Source organism: Artemia franciscana, chromosome 5 (assembly GCF_032884065.1).
Source record: "Artemia franciscana chromosome 5, ASM3288406v1, whole genome shotgun sequence".
NCBI classification, from domain to species: domain Eukaryota; kingdom Metazoa; phylum Arthropoda; class Branchiopoda; order Anostraca; family Artemiidae; genus Artemia; species Artemia franciscana.
Window position 1 is genome coordinate 29,824,247 of NC_088867.1, and position 25,696 is coordinate 29,849,942.

Consider the following 25,696-nt stretch of genomic DNA (forward strand, 5'->3'; position numbering starts at 1 on the left):
TTACCTACACGTAATTGTAGGTCAAAATCAAAGTAAGCCCTGCATGAAAATTACTATCCATGTATAACATCTTAAATTTGAATAGTGCCTAACAGAAAACAAAAAAATATATATAAAAGCAAACAGTCGAATTATCCTTTTCACGCTTGGTTTTTTGACTGCACACCCTGATCTTATGAAAAAACAGTGTTATGATAATTCATAATAGCAAGTATCAGACTACCAGTTCATATTGTCAAATTGTTATTAAGCAGCAACTTGGTCCAATTGTAACCAAACTTTGAAAACGGGATGGGGATGATAACTTTGAATGTATTAAATTGCAACTGCGCTCTATCGGCCCATTTAATACACGAGTTCAATATAATTAATTATAAGGCATTCAATGTTTATCCATTATGTTCAAAACCAAGAGTAAAAGAAAATCAGACTTTACCAAAATTACAGAAAGGTTTATTGTTGCTCAAAGCTAAAAGAGATGCAAACATAGGAAGTGACTTATGAAACATTGAAGATTTCATCCAAGACGATCTTCTAGGACCATTAGTTCGAAATGATCACCCTTGGGAAAGAACAGGCACCCATGAAATTTCTTCTAGCATAAAATACTCAAATCTAGCACACCCCTCCCGAAAATACCCTCCGTGGAAAATAGGACTTTCTAAATTTGAAAATTTTACTTGAGTTTTTTTTTTTTAGTTTCGTTGAGAAGTCCTAAGGAAGTAAAAAAGAGGAATTTACACATCATTAGTATCTTGAAAACTTATACTAAAATAAGTATCCTAAAATCCATTTTTGTTGGAAAACTTCCACATGAACTTCTGCAATTTTTGGCAGTAGCGGGCACCAAATTAAAAAAAGAAATAATAACAACAAATGCAGGCGAAAAATCATCAAAATTGAGCTAAATACAAATGGCACCACAGAGTTTAAGAAGATTAAGCTTTCCTTTGAAAGCATAGTTGGCTTTGGGAACCAATAAATTCTTATTGTTTAAGTTTAAAAAAAAAAAGCGTTGTCATATTCTACGAGTTAATTTTCTTATCTTCCAAGGGTGAAACTACCATAAATCCCCATAGATAAATAAATGAAACCCAAAGCAAACAGAAATTACATTAGATAACCTAGTCTAACTCAAGACGAGCAAAAGTTAAAAGGAGTAAGGCGGACAGCCCCCATGTCTTCTCAAGACTAGAATATAATATATACTTTACAAAAAAAAAAAATAAAAAATACCGTGGATCGTCAGTTTAATATACATATTCTGATATTTATTCCTTAAATTCTTAATGCTTTTTTATTTATTAAGGTCGAAAAATTGAAAAGATTTAAGATGTGTTCTTTTTTCAGTAAAAGGGTCGATATCCTGCACGGACAATCTCTAGCCTATTTCCACCGAATCATTATATATTCACGCCTACAAATATTATGCTACTATGGGGAAAAGTCAACTCATGGTAGATAAATCAGCTAGGAAGATTTTTCAGCCCGAAAATGCCCATCGATATAAAAAATTCCAGAAGAATTATCCGTTCATCAGAAACTAATGCAAAAGCTGTGGCATTTACTAGACTACAATTTCCTCAAGGGGTGTCTCTCCTCAAGATCACCTCGCGGCAAGTTAGCCATCAACTTGCTCGGCATGAAGCTTGGCGATATTTATACCCCTTTACCCTGTTGAGGCGTACATTTTCTATGCTAAATATGTATGGGGGGCTGAGCGTCGCTTCCTAGAACTCTACTACCACCGCATAAATTTCTTAGCTAAATTTCCCTTTGCCCCCGCCTAGAGACAGAAAAGCGTCTTAGTCCTCTCGCTTGATCAAACTTAATGTTTTCTGACAGATCTCTGCTTCAGCTAATTTCAAAGAACAGAACTTCATGCAAGTCATTAAAAAAAGAAAAAAAACACCACCTTGCATTGCTTTTGAAATAGGTTTTCCTTTAGTTTAGTCGGATTTAATTGCCTTGAATTTTTGTCAATGTTCTATGATCCATGAGCTTTTAAAAACAAATAGCTGTTTCTCTACATTTAAAGATAAACACCAACTGTCTTTAAAATAAAAAAAGGACATTACTTAAATTTGAACTTTGAGACAAATGTTGAAACTCAAAAATCAAGTATGTCAGAATAATACATAAATCAAACAGTTCGTGGTAACGAACTGTAGTAAGGAGCGACCCGGCTCAATAGTAAACGAAACTCTAAAAAACGGAATTTTGACACTAATAGATACATCAAAAGAATCAGATATTTATACGGATTTTAAATATATAAGTTTCATTAAATTTAGTCTTACTCATCAAAAGTTACAAGCCTGGGAAAATTTTCCTTGTTTTGGAAAATAGGGGGGAAACACCCTTTAAATGTTATAGGATCTTAACGAAAATCACACCATCGCATTCAGCGTATCAGAAAACCCTACTATAGAAGTTTCAAGCTCCTATCTACAAAAATGTGGAACTTAATCACGGGTGCGTGTTTGTTTTGTTTTTTCCCCAGGGGTGATCGTATCAACCAAGTGGTCCTAGAATGACGCAGGAGGGCTCATTCTAACGGAAATTAAAAGTTCTAGTGCCCTTTTTAAGTGACCAAAAAAATTGGAGGGCCCCTAGGCCCCCTCCCACGCTAATTTTTTCCCAAAGTCAACGGAAAACTATTTTGAGATACCTATTTTGTTCAGTATAGTCAAAAAACATAATAACTATGTCTTTGGGGCTGACTTACTCCCCCACAGTCCCCGGGGGGGGGGGCTGCAAGTTACAAACTTTGACCAGCGTTTACATACAGTAATGGTTATTTAGAAGTGTACAGATCTTTTCAGGGGTATTTTTTGGTTGGGGAGTGGTTGAGGGGAGGGGGCTGCGTAGGAGGATCTTCCCTTGGAGGAATTTGTCATGGAAGAAGAGAAATTCCATGAAGGGGGCGAAGGATTTTCTAGCATTATTTAAAAAAAAAACACGAAAAAAATATGAAAAAGTTTTTTTCCACTGAAAGAAAGGACCAGCATTAAAACTTAAAACGAGCATAGATTATTACGTATATGGGGGGCTCATCTCTTCCTAAATACCTTTGCTCTTTACGCTAAAGTATTTTTAGTAATTTCAACTATTTTTTCTACAGCCTTTGTGATTCAAGGGTCAATCTTAAAGAATTGGGACAAAATTAAAGATTTAGTGTAAAGAGCGAGGTATTAACGAGGGGGCAAATCCCCTCATATGCATAATAAAAATATACGAATATAGAAGTTCGTTACGTAAGTTAATTTTTAAGTTATGTATATTTTTTACTAATAAAAACATTCGTTAAAAATTAAAAATTCTAGTTGCCTTTTTAAGTAACCGAAAAATTGGATGACAACTAGGCATCCTCCCCCACCCTTTTTCTCAAAATCGTCTGATCAAAACTAAGAGAAAGCCATTTAGCAAAAAAAAAATTAATATGCAAATTTCATTTTAATAATTTATGTGCGGAGAGCCAAAACCAAACATGCATTAATTCAAAAACGTTCAGAAATTAAATAAAAAAAAACAAGTTTTTTTTTTACTGAAAGTGAGGAGCGATATTAAAACTTAAAACGAACAGAAATTACTTCGTATATGAAAGGGGCTGTTCCCTCCTCAAAGCCTCGCTCTTTGCGCTAAAGTTTGACTCTCTCTCAATTTTACTTTTTAAAACAGTGAAAAACTTTCCCATAAAGAGCGGGGCTTTGGGGAGGGAACAGCCCCTTTCATATACGAAGTAAAATCTGTTCGTTTTAAGTTTTAATATCGCTCCTTACTTTCAGTTAAAAAAAACTTGTTTTTTTATTATTTAATAATATTAAAGATGCAATCATTTTAAAATACTTTTATTCCTGAAATAGGTAACCACTTCTTGTTGGCACAATGCTGTCTCTTAAGTAGTCATATTTCCATTACAGTGTCTTCCAAACTTCTCTTTCAGTTTCCAACCCCGGACTCTTCAATTAGCTCTTATTCAATGATTTTTCAATGATTGATCAAATTTCTCTTATTGCAGAAGCCAACATTCATTGGAATATTCATTGAGCTTCTTAAGCCACTATGAGACAGAATCTGAAGATACATTTCGAACGTTTGAAGGTGGATACTTTAGAATATTCAAAAAATACTATTGCTAACAACTAACTGTAGTACCGAGCCACCTGAGCCCAACACAAACGTTCTCACTCCTCCAGCATCCTAACATATTTAAGACCTCCTTGTTCACATTCTTCTAATAAGTTTCAATTTCCCGTAAATCCTTTCTCCCGAGCTCCTCTCGCCCGATTCGGAGAGACTATCCGCTTTACGTCTGGCCCAAGTTTGTTGGCCAAAAATGACGATCGTTGGCAATCTGTCATCCTCTATGTGCAGATTATATCCTAGCCAACATTATGTCATTATAGCCCTAGAAAGCAGGCTATAACCATAATTTTCATAGAGCCTACTGTTTGAATTACGACTGTCAGACAAATACCCAGAACAATCCGTAGACAGTTCCTCTCGAAAACATCTAATAAATCCCCCCATCATCTTTCGGAGCACCCACCAACACCCACAAAAACTTTCACTGCATTTTTAATTTAGTAGGACAATTTTTATCCAGATAAAAATACAAATAATTTTCCATATAAGAATACCCAGAAATCCAGGAAAAAATGAAAAAAAACTGTGACTGATAGGATATTGTATTCTCAAATTCAACAAGTATTAAACCAGAATGACATACTTTATCACTAGAGTCCAAAAAATGTTTATTTCACTGCTCAGTGTTATTGTCTTCAGTTACCCAAAATTAAGACACATTATATACGTTTCTAGCAAATTTATGAATGACAAATTCATAGGTGTTATTGTTAGAGCCATAGCGAACGTTCATGTCAGAGGATCCTTCTGATAGCTAGTGTTCGATCTTTCCCTGCTCAAAACGTAATGTACACTCTATTCCCATATAACTCTTTACTTTCAACAGCAATTGCCAAATTATTGTTTTTTATTTATCTTATTTCACTTCTAGGGATGGTACTTTGGTTTTACAGAGTCAACATATTTCTTGTAATAAACTAAAAAAAGAGGGAGCCATTTGAAGCAAAACACACACAACAACAACAAAAATGAAACAGTAAATAAAATAAAGAAGTACTATTCTATTTTATACAAGGGGTCGTTGCAAAATTCACAAACTTAAGATCAGAAAAGTCATTATTTTTGCACTGTTCCTGAGGTCCATTCAAAGGGTCATTTACACATTCAGATTTAACTTTCACAGGCCTTCCTCTTTTTCGTCCAGTATATTTGTTATATTTCTGCGGGGATTCGGGAGCAGGGTCCAAACAGATAAAAACAGACTGGTAGCTCTTTTTTTCACCACTGGTCAAATCGTGTAATTTTTTATTACGTTTACCACTACTTTCAGAATCAAGAACATCTGTGCACGTTTCAGGCAATGACAGGTCTTTATATTTCTCTCGCATTTGCTTTGTGGTGAGATCATGCTTGGAGCGCAAGTGCATTGCAAGACCAGCTTGAGAAGTATACCAGCCTTCACATGCAAGACACTGATAAGGTTTAGCACCAGTATGAGTATTCATGTGATCCTAAAATGAGGAATTAATTATCTACAAGGAGTTTTAGATCTCTTATCACTCTAACTCTCTTTTCCTCCGAAGAATCATTATATAAAATACGCAAGATATCGTCAGAGGATATATATTTCAGTACAAATTAATGATTTAGATCTGAACAAAATCTAGTTTCAACACAAGTTTAATATGAACTAATCAAAAAATCAATCACAATACTTTGAATTGTATTAACACATTCCCAAGCTGGGTTTATCCAACTTTTAGGTCTCTCATATTCCCATAATCCACCTCTAAAAAGAAAATCGGTTCTTCTAAATACCACCAGAAATTTATTGTTTACGCAAATAACACTTTAAATGCTATTAGACAGCTTAGTTATAGAAATTATGATTTCTACCTATTCCATCCCAGCACTCAGTAATAAGTAGATAAAGCACAAAAGGCAGCCATACTCACTGAAGAGCATGTTTGGCCCTTAAAAGGCGGTAGAATTTTTGTCATGCAAATAAAGGTGAACATTATTCAGACCCTTTACAGCATAATTTTGGACTCTAAGATCTGAAATTCTAGTAGCCTTTACGGAAATGTCAGTAGTAATGGGATCCTACCTATGTGTTTTCTGTTCATTCTTTGACATGCAATTTCCAAATCCATGGCCAAGCAAGGAACTCTCTATCTGTGGCGGAAGCTAGATGACAAAGGAGTGAATAGATGATCTCTCTTTCCGCTTGCCGGTGTTGTGGCTGTCATTTGGACTTAATTGAGATATTTCGAGTGACTAGAGGAATATTTTTATTTGTAAAAATTTTTATTTTTGTTAAATATTTGTAAAGCGCGTTTACAATACTGTGTTTAACATATTCTTGAAAAAAGAAAGAAAGATTTACCATAGTTTTATTTTTAGTTATCATTCCCAGATTAGCAAGTACACCCTTTATAAGACTGCTGGGTATGAAAGAAATATAACATTTTCTTATAAGTTTAATTTTCGCTCGGTTTCACCAATTTTACTACCCTAACTCAAACAAGTAGCGATTCATCAAATTCAGTGACCCCGATAAGCGTAACAATTTATGTCACACACCAGATGGATTTATGTTGTATATTTGAACTAGAAAATCCTTAGGTTCTCGAACCTTAAAAATTTGGCAAAAATATGTCTGATGAAATTCAGCCTGAAAAAAAAAAAAAACTCATTTGAATTACTGACATTCAGACACCCACACATTTCTTGGCGTTAAGCCGTACTGCAAAAACTTTTTAGGCAAAAATGGCTGATCAATTTTGAGACTTCCTTGAACTTTGTTAAAGTTGGCAAACAGTCTGATCAAGCAGCACTAAGCGATGAGATAACATTCTTAGACAACTCCTGAATCTGGTAAGAGACAGAGAAGCCTTTAACTACTTTCTTCAACTCTTAGCCAAATTAAAATGTACAGGGACTGAAGACAAGAGCTGCTGAATGAAGCAAGGCAGATTTCGACAGAAAAGACTAGTGAAGCCAATTATTGACTGGCTGCTTTACATCCCAGAACGCCAATAGGATCCCTGGGCCGTTACACTGCTAGGCTTTTAATTATAACAGACACGTTCTGGTGGGAAAAATATCAGGATTATTTTGTGTCTGACTTGCCACTTATAAACAGGTTGACCACTGTAAAGCGTGATTGTCAAAATCAAGCATTGGACCAAAGAAGCTCTTAAATTTTTTTATTTTTATTTTTCATTTAAAATTTTAATCTGTGCTAAAAAAAAGGGTAGTAGGTACGTGTATGATATAACCCCTACCGCTCAAGTTGTTCATTCATTGACGCATTCTAGAACCTTTTTTTTCGTTAGTTTTTTTTCAGCTTAGGATGACACAAAACAAAGAGAGGTGACAGAATAGATGTAAAATATACAATTTGGGCTATGTATTTGCGCATTAGGGGGTGGGGGGTCAGGGGAAATTTTGACAGTGTGAAGTCAGAAAACAATTCTTACTACATATTATGCAGAATAATTGTACCTAATATATTAGGCATGCAGACCCACTATACTTTACCCCCCCCCACAATGTGCAAATATATTGCCCAAATTTGTTTCTGAAGTATTATATCTTTATCATACTCAGGTATATTTCTATAGGGTTAACCGTCAGAGAAACATATTAGATGAATGTTAGGTAGGGGGTATATCATAAAGTACCGAAAAAAGATAACGTCCTTTTTTAAGGGCCACTCATCTCTACTTCAGGGATCACCATTGTGGCTAACTTCAAAATTATAATAGGAACTATAAATTGAATGTTCTGTGTTTGAAAAATAAAAGCACAAAGAAACAGGTTTCGTCTTAAATCTTTTCTCAGAAAATATTCATACGCAAATCTATAAACATTTACGTATATAAAAATTGATTGACGACGTCATTTCATATTTAGGAGCTAGTCCCAAGACCCCCTGAAGGAGAGAAGTCCACTCATTATAAAATATAACTTCTTGATTCGTTGTTTGATTTTTAAGATACTCGTTTTTCGTATCCTACGGTATACACACTGTATGTTTAAATTTAAGGTAGAAATTTGAAAGTGTAGTGTTTTTACGTAGAAGTATTGCTGGTCAATAGATAAATCAAAATACAGAATATAAAATTACTATGGAAATGCAATATTACTACTGAGTCAAAGTAAATCTTCTTCCCCTTGCTCCTAATCTTTTATAGATGGGAAACATTTATTTCGGTACAAGTTGAGTACAGTAAAACTAAGGTTTACAACTGAAAATTCAGACATACTCTGAGAATATTTCACTGAGAAGATTATTCAGCAGCCACATTTAAACCTAAATTATAAGGATAATATCTTCAAAATTATGGATAGATATGGGCGAAACAAGAACTGCATCAGCTCCTTTAAGTCCAATCACAAAACCTTTATTTGTGTGATATACCTTTCCATAATGCACGTCATATCCATGACGGGATCCCAGACCGCCATGTAAACCCCCATTTTGTTCCATCTAACGACAATTTTGTGTGCCATCGATCTGGTTTCCAAGTAGACACGCTAAATTTAGTTTCAATAGATAAGAAAATGGAAGTTAGTACGAAAATCTCTTTTGAAACTTATGAGGTTAATTATGACACCGTTTGGTACGGTCTAACAACAGAACAATACCTTCATACGGGAAGATTTTATGTTTAGCGCACAGGAAAAAAAGAAAAGAAAATGTGATTCTTATCAACTGCTCAGTTTTTTAAACTGTTACATGCGGAAATCCTAAGAAATGAGTCCCTCGACAACTCGAGCTTATCCAGGTTTTTGTTTTGTTATATTGTTGTTTTGTCTATTTTACATTTCACTCTACGTGAAAAAGGTGTGTTTTTGGTCTTCAAAGAAACTGCACAGCTCGACGCAATTCGCTCAAATAAAACTTCTCAAGATAAACTCCTAAATCAAGAAGTACAATAAAAGGAATTCATTCCGCATGAATAGAAGGACAAGCGTAAAGCTACTAACCTCTAAACTTTTCCTAGTAACAAAAGTTTTCCCACATACATCACAAGGATGGCTTTTGTTTCCATGGACGTTTAATGTATGTCTCCGTAGACTGCTAGGGTCCACAAACTTGGACTGGCAATCTTTACAGTCATATATACCAGACTTACAGTCATGTTTTTTACGTGCATCCTTCATGCTGTAAACAAATAAAAAATTATCTCTTCATTTGATTATTTCGGTACACTTTTCATTCAAAAAAGTTAAGTATAGAAAACCGAAAGCAGGGTCACGCCCAGAAAATTAAATTAAATTAGGATGGACTCGAAGAAGGGTGTTATTTCAAATTTTAGCAAATTCACAGGCCCGCTATCTTTTTCTTATCTATTACTTTTTTGTAAGTAGATATGACAATCGCGACAAGATAATCCCATGATGCAAAACGGCAGACCACAACTCCAATGTTGGAAGGGAGTTATGGTTTTCTATTTTACTTTACAGATAATACAGGCACACACTGGTGTAATGGCATTAAAAGATGAAATGGGATTAAATGAACTAAACGCAAAACTTCCATTACTGACTACCTATATAGACAATGCAAAACACAAGTACTATCCAAGGTGACAGGAACGCTTTCCATCGTCAGAAGAATAGCCTGAATAGGGTCGAACTATTTTTATTCAGATAATCTACATCCATTTATTGAGCGTTTATAGCTGACATTTCATTCTTTTGCAAGATATTTGGATTTCATTATGTCGACGGCAAAATGTTAATGGCAGTTGCTACTCAATTAATCTTAAAATTTGTCGCCGAATATTTATTGCTTTGGTAGATCGAAGCAAATGTAGACTTGTCTTTATGAAATTTCCAACGCCTTAGAATAGTTTACAGAGGGAGTAGCTATTCAAACATCCTCCTGCGTGCATAGACACCACGTTTTGATTTTATAACAGCCATGCAAAATGTAACTCTTCCATAACAGGACAGTTCTCTCCCTCGAACTTAAATCCCTTATATAATCAGACATTTAGAAAAAGATAAGATAGCAAAAGAAAAAAAAATTAAAAACTTATCTATCTAGCTGTCAAATCAATCCTCTTTCTTTTGATTGTCTTATTCAACTAAATAATTTTCGTCACAAGAGAATCTTATTAAAATGTTTTTCATAAAATACTGACTTTCATAAAATACTGAAGTAAAAAGTGACTTTGTCAATATTCATGAAAACTAAAAATGGAATTCTCGTGGCAATTGCTACGCCGGCAGTATTGGCTTTTTATGCAGATTCTAAATATATAAAATTCTTTCAGTTTATTGTTACCAAACCAAAACCAGACATCAGAGAAAATTCGCCTGATTCTTGAACAAATTGGAAATATTCCCAAAAGAGCAAGCTATCTCATCGAAAGTCTCTTCATTAGATATGAATCATGTATTAGAACCCTAATGTAGAGGTTTCAATCTCCAATCTTCAAAATGGGGAATTTTGAATTTTTTCTTTTTTTTTTAGAAGAAACTTAATTGATGCATACTTATCTGTTTTGTTTTTTCGCCATATTATCTGTATTATGTTTGATGGGGTCGCCGAAAAGAATCCTAGGTTGTGTAAATTTCCTCAAAAAACAAGGCCGTGTCCAGTGAGACCCCCCTCCACCCGAAAATTTGTGTCCAACACATAGAAACGTAACAAAATGAATGTAAAATGTTTTTCCTGCGTTTTTTTAAACTCCCCCCCCCCCAAAAAAAAAATCCTGGATACGGCCCTGCTCATAAATATATATATTTGAAATTAAAATGAACCTAACACATTCAAATTTATAGTTCTATCTAAATAACATCTTAGAACTGTTTTGAAGGACAAACAATAGCAGTATCTAATTAACTAGTACTTACATACCTAGCACCACAATCTGGGCATTTCACTGGGTCTAACTGTTTCAGCATACAGCATCTTAAATGGGTTTTCAGTTTCCAATCATTCATTCCGCTTTCGCCACAGATGACACAAGACTTATTCCCTGGGGCATGGTAGATTGCAACATGCTTTGCAAATGCAAGGCGACGGATTGTAGCTCTTTTTGGACTAAAAAGAATGAATTTAATAATATGTTTGATGGAAAAACAGTTACGGGATACAACCCCTTAGATGAGCTACAATTTTCAGTAATTCTTTCCACTTCCACCACAGATGACAAAACTTATTTCTAGGGACATGATAGATTTCAGGATGCTTGGCAAATGGAGGGCGACTGATTGTAGTCCTTTTAGGACTAAAAGAAGATAAATTTAAAGTTCTCTTTCTAGACTCCTCTTAACAACAAGTAAATTCATTTCAGAGAATGTACAGAATTGACTAAGGCCGAATAAAGGACGATTGGGCCCACTGGGGTCCCGCTTTAGCACAAAAATGAAAAAAAAATTTGAAATTTTAAACGAATTGTTTTTGACAAAGAGGGATACATTATGAATTATTCAAAGAATTAAAATATATTTATTTAAAGTTTGCGTTGCTGGATGAGATTTATAATTATGTGCTAAAATAGGTGCTTATTATTAAATAATATATTCCTTATATTATATAAAACTGATAACCGTTGAAGTTCATGTCAAATTTATTGAATTTAATCGGGATAGTCCTATATTAGACAGATTTTGCACTATGTACTTGAACTAATTCACGTCCGTAAACTACTATACAGGTATGTTTTATTTAAATATTTAATATATAGGGAGGGCCCTGCCAAAAAATAATTCAATCGGGCCCTACATATATTCAATCAGGTCGCACTGTTGACGTCAGAAGTTCACGTTTACTAATAATCGGGAATTACCAAGAGTAATTCGTCCAAGTTACAGGAAGCTTGTCTCTCTAAAATTTAGCTTAAACAGGAAGATTTTCGCAAAGCTTTACGCAGCGGTTGCTCCCCCTCGCCTGCTTTATGTATCTCCGATATGGGAATGGTTCAACCAAATTAACGGAATAAAACTCAGACCTGTATACTGCAAATACCTCAAGTTTTTGCTTCAATATCCGATCTACGAGAGAAATACTTTCGTCCTAAGATCTCAAAATATGGGGGATCCAATTGTCGTTGTGCCGTCTACTGAAAAAAGTGTAGAAAAAAGGCGTTGGAAATATTGTTCGCGTTTTTGCCTCTACACGTGATCTACAAGTGCGAATGAAGACGTTATTACTGAATTTTGTTCTTTGATGCTGAGTGTTCTTGTTTTTTTCTTTTTCCTTTTTTTTGTATTGCGCCGCTTTTTTCTTTTTTTTTGTACGAGTGGGAAAAATTAAAATTATTATTATTATTATTATTATAATAGAACGAGTAGCTCGAGTTCATAAAACTTTATGTTTCATTTCATATTTCAATGTTTTTACCGCAACTTTGACCGGCACGACGATTCATTTCTCGTGGGGAAATATTTCAGCTGAGGCGTCAAAAAAGGGGTAATTTTAATGCTCAAAATTGTCTGATTATAAACAAGAAAATTTGAAAGTTAATTTCGCTGAAGTATTGGAACCATTTTGGAAGTAAAATACTATTCTGTTTTCTACAACGAAACACATGGGCAACTCCAATATATATATTTCCCCCTTCTTCCTTGTCTTTCGATTTCTAATCAAGAAAATGCTTATATTTTAGCTATTTAAGAAAACAACACCTTAGAAAAATAAAAGAAGTGACATGAAACCATTGCCATGTTTACCTCAGAATGGCATTTTTCAATACTTTTAAATTTCTTAATTTCCGGTTTTTTTCGCGCTTTCGCCTGGTTTTATTTCCTTTGACAATATTATCTGACATATTAAAACTTCTTCGCAACTGTTTTATTAGTATTTACGCCGAAATAACGTTTTTGCTGATTCAAAATATGACACTTATATTTTACCACATACAGTGTAAAATTGTTTTAAAGTTTCATTTTCATAAATTTACCGGCTTTGATCAAATCAAAGTTTCTAAAAAAAAAAAATTTCTGCATAATAGTATTTAATCATTTATGCAGAGAAACTTTTAACAACTATATAAAAAAAAAATTAATGAGCTCAGTTTCAGTCTACGAACAAATTTTAATATTTCTATGGTGCGACTTCTCATTTTGAATTCAGAAACACGAACAAAATTGTTCGATCGCTCTAGTTCTCAATCAATGGGGTTTCCAAAGTGCCATCACAAGGATACCAGCGACCTCAACTGCACCGTCGCCTTTGGATCTTGTTGCAGAACTGCAGTGACATACCTTTGATCACTATTTTTTAACTATGTTAGTTGTGTGTTATAGACAAACCAAGATTTCTGCGGAGTTGCAACAGATAAAAATATTATGACTTAAAAGTATATTTAAATCTAAACTACACTGAACGCTTTGGATATACAGACTTTAAAAAGTGGTTTCCAATTTTATACCGAAGACTACACCAAAAATTTTGTAACGCATGAAAAGAAGGAAAACTCACTATAAAGGCAGGTCAAGTAAATAACCTAAATGAGCCTTTTAAAATCCAAACAATATAAGAACATTAAATATTACAGCATTTATACAGGTAAATCGAGAATCCTTCTACAAAATTATACTAAAGCTAATGTATAACGTGGACAAAATAATGGTTAACTATTGTAAGTGGACAAGTATCCTTAATTCAAAGTCAAGTTTATCATGGTTCCGCGTCAGACAACCTGGTTAAGCACAAAATCTAGCTTATAGTACCTGAAAATTAAAAAAGTAATTTTGAAAAAAAAAACTTCCGAACGAGGAAGAATCACTTTGAAGCTAATTCGGGAATGGTAACTGTTATTTCGGACAAGCTTATTGCGAAAAAAATTTTTGGGAATTTTGAAGAATAGCCTCAAACCCCTCCAAAATGGTGTCCGACCGAAATGAAAGCTGCACCATTGGAATCACTATAGGCAAAAACCTCATATAGGAGAATTAAGTTCCCGGTCTTGAGCAACAAGGTATTTTTTTTCTTTTTTCTTCTTCTTTGTTCCTATTTTCGTTGCCACTAGTAAGGTGTTGCAGAGAGACGTTTGAGGGCGTGAAGAGAGCTATTTTTTTATCTAGTGCCTTTGTAAAGTAACAAAAAATAATATTAACATAAAATGCGATTTTCGACCAAAACAGATGATGCGAGATGATATAACACACATACCTTTCGAAACATAATATACCACACGTATTTTATAAAATTTTTGAAGGTCAAAGATAAAATAACACAAGACTAGAAGCGCTTGGTTGCTCATTACTTGAGTGGCTTGGGCAAAATTGAAAGCACTAAAATAAGATGTAACTTTTGACAAAAAGTGCTTTTTTTATAGCACAGTCTGCACTTATTTACTGATAACGGGGTTTGTTCTTTACTATGTTCTTACTAAAGAAAACACCTAAGACTTTGTCATGTATATAATATGCACAATGATCAATAAAAATGCAACCATGTCCGAAAGCATTAATAAATATAAGTACTTTTATGTTTGGGTGGCTATATCTTCTACGCTTCACTTATCCTCTATTAATTTTACTTTAAGATATTTATACAATTTTTTAATTAACAAGTTTGTAAAATAGTTTCGTAGAGTTACAATATTATAATAAGCTATTTCCATTTTTGTAATTTGTGATTTTAAAACTAATAAGGTCCCGATGCAACTGACACTAAGCTTTTTCAGTCAATTCATGAACCAAGCTTTAACTCACTAATTGCTAGAAAATACGGCAACAGTAATACCAGCGCTATGGAAATATAATTTTTTCTACTAGGAATAAAAACAATCATCTACAGGCATTGCTTCAGGCTCACATTAGGGCAGAGTTATGTGGAATTTTGAGAAGTGACATAAAGATTGAATATTTTCTTTTTTTAATCTTCTCAGTTTGTTACTCTATCTTGGAATGCAAGATAAGAGACTGAAGTTTTTTTTTATCACCCTCCGTAGGGATACATTTGTCTTAATAAATCTTTTTCTGCCTTTCTGGATCTTTAACTATAATAAACAATTTTATGGGAAATCCATTGAAAAATAAACTGTCGTTAAGATAATCTGGGACAATATGAGTCTCCGAACATACTTGTAACACCCAATCAACTAAGGACATTACTATTTTTACGCAAGAGAGAAGAGGAAGATTTACAAAAAAAAAAAAAAAAAAAAAAACAGCGGCTACGTAATTTAGCTGTTGGATTTGAGTAATATTTACAAGGGCACTTAAATTTACCCATATTTAGATTAGATGTTATGATTAATTTAACAGAGCACCCTTCTTATGGTAGAACGAAAATATAGAAAAATGATCAACCCTTTATCCCCAGAAAAGACAGGCGTTGCAATGGTTGCTCAGTGCCATATTGACAAGAACTGCTATTTTTACAGCGTCTAGGGCTAAAATTTCCCTTTCTATTCCTCAGTTTTGAGAACTACCTGGGGATTCCACAAGCTCAAATTCCAAGGAGCGTGGCCATTGAAAGGCACTGAGCTTACCTATAATTACAGCCGGGATACAAACATTCAAACCAGTTTAACTGTTGTTCAGGGCTCCATTGAGATATGACATCAGTTGGAGGATGACATATTTGATGCAAAGCAGGCCAATCAATATCCTTAAACTCCGGTGTGGAAAGGTGCCCATAATCGCATATTGTGCATCTATTGAATATTATGCTGTATTACTTCTATGCTATACTACACTAGAAAACGTCAAACAACGAACATAATTAGCAAAAGGGTGAATCAATTTAACAATTCTAGATGAAAATATCGTCGGAATTTTGTTCAGTTTCACACAAGCATTTAAACACAATTTATTCGGGCGGGGTGGGGGTAGGAATCAACAAAACTGCAAAAAAGTAACTCATTTAAAAAATCATAATCAATCTTGAATTTTTGGGAGGAAGCAAGGGCCCCCTTGGGTATGTGTCTGGTTCTGGATATTTGGTTTTAAATCATCATTACTACTTATTTTAGCTTTTTATACTATTAGTCTTAGCTCAGCAAAGGCTTAAAACTTTTCTATTTTGTGATATCCTAAGAAATTTCTAACGGGGAAAATGTGTAAGCTCGTCTACAATTCTGAACTAATCGACAGACGGCGAAAGCAAAAAAGATATTTCCTTGACGTCGACTTTAAAAAAAAAGAAGAAGAAAAACAACAACAACAACCAGACCCTCAAATACAACAAACATTGTCTATAAACTAGCATTGCCAAATATTTGCTGGGGCAACTGCGAATTTTTTGAAAGGTGAAATACACTATTAAAAAAAGTTCAATTTTTACATTTGTGTATGCTCAATGCAAAGCAATTCCATACGCAATAGTTGATTCGAGGAAGAGAGGGATATTAAAAAATATAGGCAACGTAAAGATAAATTATATTTTAAAATATAGAGACAATTAATAAAGGAATACTTGGGGGTGGGAGAAGCCCCCTCCCATCTCAAGCGTGCGTGCCAGACACAAGAACCTTAATTCTAGTTTGAAGGAAGTTGCATTACACCTTCAAAGTACTCAGTTTGGAATTGAACTACGTCTTGTCTTTTTTGTTTGACAAAAAGAAAGAAAAATCTCTGATTCTATAATAGGCTGAAATTTTGTAGAAATAAAAGTGATATAATTTCGGCTGGTTTTATTTTGACCCTGCTCTTTACTCGATTTTTAAACCCTTTTAAAAATAAATAAAGATCAAGAGTTAATGCAATAAATTTAAAATAAAGTTGAGCACAGCTTAAAAATTAAGACCTAAAAGAAGAAACTTCATAATCGTTAAAACTCCCTTGCTGTAAACTCAGTAGATACTATGTATATTCAATTTGAGTGCCTTCATGGTTTCAGCAAAATGATGATGGTCAATACATCAGCCCTCCCGTGTTTCCCAAATTATATTAAATTATATTATATTGTTTTGGAAATTCTAAATGAGTAATACCGTTGAGAAAGAAACTCATCGATACTAATATCGATGAAAGATTTCACGTAACTGAAGAATAGGAACATCTTTCCCACCAAGGGCTGGTCCCCACTGCAGCAACGTTGGGCGACAGGCTTGCTACTTGTCCCTGTAAAAAAAGACCCAGCAACGGAAACATCGATTCTATGCCCTATGTGCCAGCAATAGCTCTGAAGGAGCTATCCTTACTCAAACTTATACATAAAAAATCACCTTAAATGGGAAGAATTTTCACAGGAAAGTTTCAATTTGAGCTGTCCAAGGGAAAACGATACTGCGAACAACTTTACTATAATTATTGCAGTCAAGCCCGCGAGACAATAAAATAGAACTTAAAGCATTAGATGATTTTTAAATGTAGCAATTTTCTCAAATACGAAAAAAATAGTACAAAAAGTTTTGGATCTGGAGCCAGGGTTTCTATGATCACAGTAAAATATGCAATTTTAAAAATATCTTAGCAATAAACTATTTTTCTCATAAAATAGAATCACAAATTATGCAGTGCTATCGCCCTACAATACTACTGTTAGTGATATTTCAGCGAAGAAAAACAAGAGCTAAGAGCTCATATGGCACTTGTGACGAGGCGAGAAGAGCTAAGAGCCAAGAGATCATATGGTATGAGCTCTATCAAAATTCTATGAATCAATAGATTGATTTAAAAAGGAAAATAAGAGGCTTAATGCCGGTCAGGATTTAAAATAAGAGCTCTGAGTCACGAGGTCTTTCTAAATATCAAAATTCATTAAGATCCGATCACCCATTCGTAAGTTATAAATACCTAATTTTTTTCTAATTTTTCCTCTCCTTTTAGCCCCCCCCAGACGGTCGAATCTGGGAAAACGACTTTATCAAGTCAAATTGTGCAGCTCCCTGACGCGCCTACCAATTTTCATCGTCCTAGCACGTCCAGAAGCACCAAACTCGCCAAATCACTGAACCCCTCCCCCCAACTCCCCCAAAGAGAGCGAATCCAGCACGATTCTGTCAATCACGTATCAAGGACATTTGTTTATTCTATCCACCAAGCTTCATCCAGATTCCTCCACTCCAAGTGTTTTTCCAAGATTTCCCCATCCAACTCCCCCCAATGTCAAAAGATCTGGTCGGGATTTGAAATAAGTGCTCTGAGACATGAATTCCTTCTAAAAATCAAATTTCATTAAGATCCGATCATCTATTCGTAAGATAAAAATACCCCAATTTTCACGTTTTCCAAGAATTCCGGTTTCCCCCTCCAACTCCCCCAATGTCACAGGATCTGGTCGGAATTTAAAATTAGAACTTTAAAGCACAAGATCCTTCTAAATATCAAATTTCAGTAAGATCTGGTCACCCTTTCGTAAGTTACAAATACCTCAATTTTCAAAATTACCCCCCCCCCCCCCCAACTACCCCAAAGAGAGCAGATCCAGTCCGGTTATGTCAGTCACGTATCTTAGACAGGTTTCTATTCTTCCCATCCAATTAAAGAACATGTTCATTAAACGAAGTTTTTGGTACATATTACAGCAAAAAGAAAAACTAGACTAGAAGAAAAAATGTATATATGTGAATATTGCATTCACCAGTGAAAGCTGATATTCTCCAAGGCGATATGGTACAACTAATTACAGCTTAATGACAATTAATACACCAAATTACGCATACACAACGTTGCGAGACCAATGTACATGATAGTTTTCATGTCTAAACAGCTCCCTTGCAGTACTTCTTGCTAGTGGACAAAAGAAACAGCCGAACGCGAGTGAAGAGCTATGAACATGTTTCATATGCTCTTCCATCTCTATTGGGGTGCCATGAATTTGCTTCTGACATTTGTAACACTTATAACGTCGTCGGCCATTTCCAAGACTTACTATATCCTGAAACATTCAAGATATAAATCTGGTTATTTATTGATTTTCAACATTAATTAATTAAATAACAGCGAACAAATCATACACCACTAATTTTGTACATATCCTACATACTCATAACACTGAAGTTATTCTATTGCATTTACAACCTTTAAAAGATCAATTATTTGAACGAAAAAAAGAAGAAAATTGGGCCTATATATATATATATATATATATATATATATATATATATATATATATATATATATATATATATATATATATACAATTCAATGCATTGACAAACAATAATATAGAATAAAATAGGCATATCCTACATACTCATAACACTGAAGTTATTCTATTGCATTTACAACCTTTAAAAGATCAATTATTTGAACGAAAAAAAGAAGAAAATTGGGCCTATATATATATATATATATATATATATATATATATATATATATATATATATATATATATATATATATACAATTCAATGCATTGACAAACAATAATATAGAATAAAATAGGCTGGTATTCTCTAAAAAGAAACAGCAAGACTATGCCAGAATTAAAATATATCGAATACATTTGAGACCTTGAAGTCAAAGCTCATTTTGAAGATGAAATTATTCAGCTACAAAATGTAAAGAATTATGAAAAGCGACAATATGCCGGAGAAGAGAGTTCAAGCAAGACTTTATCACAAACTTTTAATTTCTACACATTAGAATATACTTTAATAGGTCTGAGAGGTTTTTAATAGGTCTAAGAGGTTTCAATACTTTCGGCCAAGTAGAGTTGACTCTTAACACGCAGATAAGCTGCCTGAAGTAAAATTTCACTGCAAATCCCTTTTTTAGCGAAATCTTTGATATGAGGCTTCTGAATCTAACAATTCGTGGAAACGAACTGTAAGCATGGAGCGATGTGGCTCAATAGCAACCAAAACTCTACGAAATGGAGTCTAGAGAACAACTCATACATCAAAAAAGTCTAATTTTGATGATTATTCAAAATACGTAGAATTCACCAAATTTAATGGCACCCACCAAAAGTTACAAGCCTGAAAAAAATTTACCAAATTTTTGAAAAAGGGGGGAAACACCCATAAAACATCAAGCAATCTTATATGAAAATCACACCATCGGACTCAGCATACCAGAGAACCGTAGTATAGAGTTTTCAAGCTCTTATGTACAAAAAATCGAAATTTTGCATTTTTTTTTTTGCCAGAAGAAAGATCATGGATGTGTGGTAGTTTGTTGTTTTTTTTCAAGGGGTGATCGTATTGATCCAGCGATGGTAGAAGATTGGGAGAAGGCTCATTTAATCGAAATCAAAAGTTCTAGTGCCCTTTTTAAGTGAACAAAAATATTGGAGGGAAGCTAGCCCCCCTCCCACGCTCATTTTCCCCCAAAGTCACACGATAGAAATTTTGAGATATCCATTTTTTCAGCATTGTCGAAAAGTTTAATAACTATGTTTTTGGGAATGACTTAACCCCCCACAATCCCCGGGGGAAGGGCTGCAAGTTATGAACTTTTCCCATTGCATTGTATATAATTGGTTATTGAAGTATATAGGCGTTTTCAGGTAGATTTTTTGGTTTGGTAGGGGAAGGCTACGTGGAAGGATCTTTCCATGAAGAAATTTTTCACGAGACAAGTGAATTTTCCATAGAGGGTGAACCTGATTTCCCAGTATTATTTAAAAATACAAAACAATCAGCAATTAAATAAAAAAAAGTTTGTTCAGCTGAAAGTAAGGAGCAAAATCAATACTTAAAAAAAAACAGAAATTATTATGCATATGATCGGGTTCACCCCCTCCTTAGTACATGGCTCTTTACGCTAATTTTTTTTTAGAACTTCTGCATTCAAAATCATTCTGCCTTATCTTCCAATGAGATCAAACAGTAGATCTGGAATTTTCTGTAGAGGGGGAGTGTCAAAGAACTGGAACAAAAATCAAACTTAGGTAAGGTTATAAGGTTAAAACCCGAGTTACAATAGGGGTTACAATAAGGTTATTATTATTAAAAAAGCAAAATTAATATGCAAATTTAGTTTTAAATATTAAAGTACGGCGAGCAATCTTAAAAACCTGCATTAATTCAAAAACGTTCAGAAATTAAATTTTAAAAAAGCTAGTTTTTTTAAACCGAAAGTAAGAGGCGACATTAAAACTTAAAACGAACAGAAATTATTGTGCATATGAAAGGGGCTGTCTTCTCCTCAACGTCCCGCTCTTTAAACCAAAGTTTTTTATTGTTTTAAAAAGTAAGAGTTGCGAGAAAGTCAAACTTTAGCGTAAAGAGCAGGATGTTGAGGAGGGCACAGCCCCTTTCATATACGGAATAATTTCTGACCGTTTTAAGTTTTAATGTCACTTCTTACTTTCGTAGTTATGTTACAAATTTCAGTTACATTACATATCTCCAGTTACATATAGATGTGCCTTATCGGATTCGGTCTTCCAATGATGATTTATGTAAAAAGACTATTAACTTTATTCACGTTGTTGACCCTCTGCAGCCTTTTTCCCACATTGATACTGGCTAATTAGTTCATGTTGTCTTTGTTAGTTTGAATTTTTTTTCGCTGTTTATCGTTTTTTTTTTTTTTTTCATTTATAATACTTCGTACTTTGTGTTTTTTTTTATAATTTTACGGGTAAAAAAGTTCATTCATTCATATCTGCATAATTAGAAATAGGAAATGAGAGGATCAATGAGAAACGCAGCTAAAATGTCCTTGAAATTGTTCAATAAAATTTCAAATTTAAACATTCAACTTTCTAAAGATTATCTTTGCAAGAAAACTGTGGACGAAGATAGAAAACTAAGAGTAGAATAGAAAACTAAAAAGCTGTATAGAGGACAGTATTTGGCGCTTTAACAAGGGCGTAACAGGAATTATAACTACTAGCACCACTGACTGTGCAGTTGTATGCATTACAACGATAATATTTGAAAACATTCGTAAATTTACTCTACTAAACTCAATGCAAAAGGTAAAGAAAAGCAAAATTACACTTAAAAAAAGCAAAAAAAGCTGAAGCGTCTCTTGCTGGCAAGTCTTTAACCTTCAGCTCAATGTAAAACTGGAGTAAGAAACGAAATAAATATACTACTTTTGCAAAATTTTACAAATAACATTTCTAATTCACTTAATGATTTTGCTGAATAAAGTTAGGGGTGTTGTTTTTTTTTTCGAGACGAACTTGATTTTTTCCCTTGTCAGTTTCAGATTCTTTGACTGTGGACTTGTGACCTTTTAAACTTTCGTGTTAAGACATATTCTACAGCTGATTTGATCAATGGTCTGGGCTCATAGCAACTCTAGAAACGTATCTTGCAATAGTTACAACTAAATAGATTTAACGCACCTTGTATTAATAAACAGATGAAACATAGTAAATCATTTTGACATAGTGTCCAGAAGAAGATTTACTTTGCAAGAGATTTAGCTCAACTTCTCACTCTTCGCAATTTTTATGCTTTCTAAATTAATCTATTTTGTTCAGCAACAAACTAACGGCTAAATTGACCTGGTGTCAGTTGAGGCGTCATTAGCTAAAATGTTTGAGGAGGGGAGGGGCAACGGGTTCTATTGACTGGAAGGTCGTTTTTAAAGACTGATTTGTGTGATATTACCATTAGAATTACTTTATTTTTCGTTGTTAAGTGACAGGAACTAATCTAAAAGACGAAATAATAGATTTTTTGGCCTAATTATGCCAGAAATAGCAGCCTATAAAATAATCCAAGGGGAAGCAGATTCCACCCCCACCCCCCATTGTGAGCATGCATGTCTTAATGTTTCTCTCCTAGGAAATGTTCGCCAGCTATTGTTAGCAAAAACAACAATTGGGACTTGAAGAAACTTTTACTGTTAGGCGTTTCGAAAGATATGTATAAAATAGCCACCATTCAAATACATGAAAACTACGCATAGGGTAGATGTATAGTGATATTTACCAAATTAATTATCAGATTAGCAAAGTGATATAAAACAAGATATTCAAACTAAAATAAAACAGAAACACGGGAGATAAGAGGGAAGAATTGAGACAGGTTATATGGAAAGAAGGAAGACGTTCATATCTATGCTAATTTTCTTTATTATTTTAGGACAAACAGTGTGTTCTAGATATTAAAAGTGCTTGTAGGGTTACCTGAAAAAGATTGACGTCATGTACATTCTTAATCATATTTTCCCATTTGTCTTTATCCAAAGAGACTAGATCTTGTTGAAGAAATTTTGCAATCATTTCCAGCGTGAAAACAGAGCCGTCTACGACACAAAATCAAGTATAAAAATGGAATTTTTACTTGACATGAAAATTGCTCACTGTAACTAATTAAAAAATACAAAAATATTTTTAAAAGCTAAAAAAAGCTTCTATTTCCAAATGTACTAAAAAGTAAAAACAAAATTTTACTATCTGGAAAAACTGAAATTCATAAACAAAAATTTGTAGACGCCAAAACCTAAAAATTTGTTTCTAAATTAGGGTCATCTTGCCCCAGGAGCTGATAGATGCAGTTTTCGAGCCCTTCGAAAAAATTGGTCCGTTTATGGGAGGGAGGGGTTATCACTTGAGTTTAAATTCGTGTGCATTATGGCCCACTCGGCTCAGGGGCTTATGGACAATAATTTTCAAGACAACCAAGAAAATAGTTTTCTGGCTCAATTTCAGGAGATCTATGAATTCTATGGTTTTTTTTTGCATCAGGTTACTCTTTGCCCAAGAACTTACCGTTGCAAGTTTAAAGCTATTGTGGAAGAAAAAAGTTCTTTAGTCCTTTTTGGGCCTCATTGTCCGAAGAATGTTTTTTTTTGTATTAGGTATCCTTGGCCCAGGGAATTACAGATGTAAGTTTTAAGCCAACAGGAAAAAACAATTATAAACCTTTTCGGGATTCATTTTTCAGGGCTCTGCGCTCCCAACATAAAAATATGTATGTAAACCGTGTTTTTCTTGGCCCAGAACTTTAAGGGTGTAAGCTTCAAGCCGGTCAAAAACAATTTTGGGTCCCTTTTCGCATGCCATTTTGGGGCAAAGCAATATATATATATATATATATATATATATATATATATATATATATATATATATATATATATCTATATATATAAAAATAAGTTGTCTGTGTGTGGATCTGTGGATGGATCAGGTGACGTCATGTTTGTTCGCATATGACGTCTGAATTATTTCACACTAATACAAAAGAAGAAAAAAACTAAAAAAGGTAAAAACTACAAAAAAAAACTAAAAAGAAAAAAAAACTAAAAAAGCTAAAAAACTAAAAAAAAACTAAAAAAACGTAAAAATCTAATAACTAAAAAAAACTGAAAAAAATAAAAAAAGGCAAAAACTACAAAAAAAATAAAAACTAATAAAAAAACTAAAAAAGCTAAAAAACTAAAAAAAACTAAAAAAAACTAAAAAAAGGTAAAAAACTAAAAAAAACTAAAAACTAAAAAAGAAAAAAACTAAAAAAAAGGAAAAAACTGAAAAATAAAAGAGAAAAAGAAAACTAAAAAAATATGAATAAATATATATAAAAATAAGTTGTTTGTGGGTTATGTCTGTCTGTCTGTCTGTCGAGTGACGTCGTGTTTGTCCGCATATGATGTCTGAATTATTTCACACTAATACAAAAGAAGAAAAAAAACTAAAAAAGGTAAAAACTACAAAAAAAAACTAAAAAGAAAAAAAACTAAAAAAGCTAAAAAACTAAAAAAAACTAAAAAAAGATAAAAAACTAAAAACTAAAAAAAACTGAAAAAACTAAAAAAAGGCAAAAACAAAAAAAAACTAAAAACTAAAAAAGCTAAAAAACTAAAAAAACTAAAAAAAGGTAAAAAACAAAAAAAACTAAAAACTAAAAAAGAAAAAACTAAAAAAAAGGAAAAAACTGAAAAATAAGAGAAAAAGAAAACTAAAAAAATATTAATAAATATAAAAATATAAATATAAATATAATATAAATTAGCAATCAACAAAGCACCGAGACACAAATGACGACCGGGACACAGGGAGTATAAATGACGACCAGGACATAAGTAAAAAAAAAAACTAAAAAAACTAAAAAAATGGTAAAAACTACAAAAAAACTAAAAACTAATAAAAAAACTAAAAAATCTAAAAATCTAAATAAACTAAAAAAGAAAAAAAAGAAAAAAGGAAAAAAATAAAGGAGAAAAACAAAACTAAAAAACGAATGTATATACAGACCGGGACACCAGGATACAAATGACGACCGGGACACAGAAAATATAAATGACGACCGGGACACAGGGACACAACTACAATGGGGACGCCGGGGGGCACAGGGGGATATAAATGACGACCGGGACACCGGGACACAAGGAATATAAATGACGCCCGGGACACTCAAAGAGAAATCACAGACTGGAACACCGGGACACAAATGACGACCGGGACACAGGGAATATAAATGACGACCGGGACACAGGGACATAACTACAAAGGGGACGCCGGGGTGCACAGGGGGATATATAAATGACGATGGCGACTCAGGGAATGGTCGATTAGCAATCACCATCAACAAAGCTCAAGGGCAATCATTAGAATCATGAGGTATAGATCTGAATACGGATTGTTTTCCCATGGACCATTATATGTTGCATGTTCAAGAGTCGGTAAACCTGACAATCTATTTATATGCACAGACAATGGGACAGCAATGGGACAGCATAATATATATATATATATATATATATTTATATATATAAAATATATATATATATATATATATATATATATATATATATATATATATATATATATATATATATA

At 33.5% G+C, this 25,696-nt stretch overlaps 1 protein-coding gene across 8 annotated transcripts in view; it reads right to left on the reverse strand.

The window, feature by feature from the left end:
- Nucleotides 1–4,978: 4,978 nt before the first annotated feature.
- The window catches only part of LOC136027239 (zinc finger protein 234-like), a 51,710-nt gene continuing 30,992 nt past the window's right edge, over nucleotides 4,979–25,696 (reverse strand). For 6 of the 8 annotated variants that reach the window (XM_065704301.1, XM_065704298.1, XM_065704300.1 and 3 more), the window contains 6 exons: nucleotides 23,045–23,163; nucleotides 18,672–18,886; nucleotides 15,555–15,719; nucleotides 10,967–11,152; nucleotides 9,085–9,262; nucleotides 4,979–5,600 (listed from right to left, as the gene is read on the reverse strand). In XM_065704301.1, the coding sequence (XP_065560373.1) occupies nucleotides 5,151–5,600; nucleotides 9,085–9,262; nucleotides 10,967–11,152; nucleotides 15,555–15,719; nucleotides 18,672–18,886; nucleotides 23,045–23,163 (1,313 nt within the window). In that variant the 3' untranslated portion in view covers nucleotides 4,979–5,150. Of the gene's footprint in view, nucleotides 5,601–6,196; nucleotides 6,367–6,432; nucleotides 6,764–9,084; nucleotides 9,263–10,966; nucleotides 11,153–15,554; nucleotides 15,720–18,671; nucleotides 18,887–23,044; nucleotides 23,164–25,696 lie in introns of those variants that run through there. The other 2 variants (XR_010617550.1, XM_065704304.1) reach the window with 2 other exon arrangements.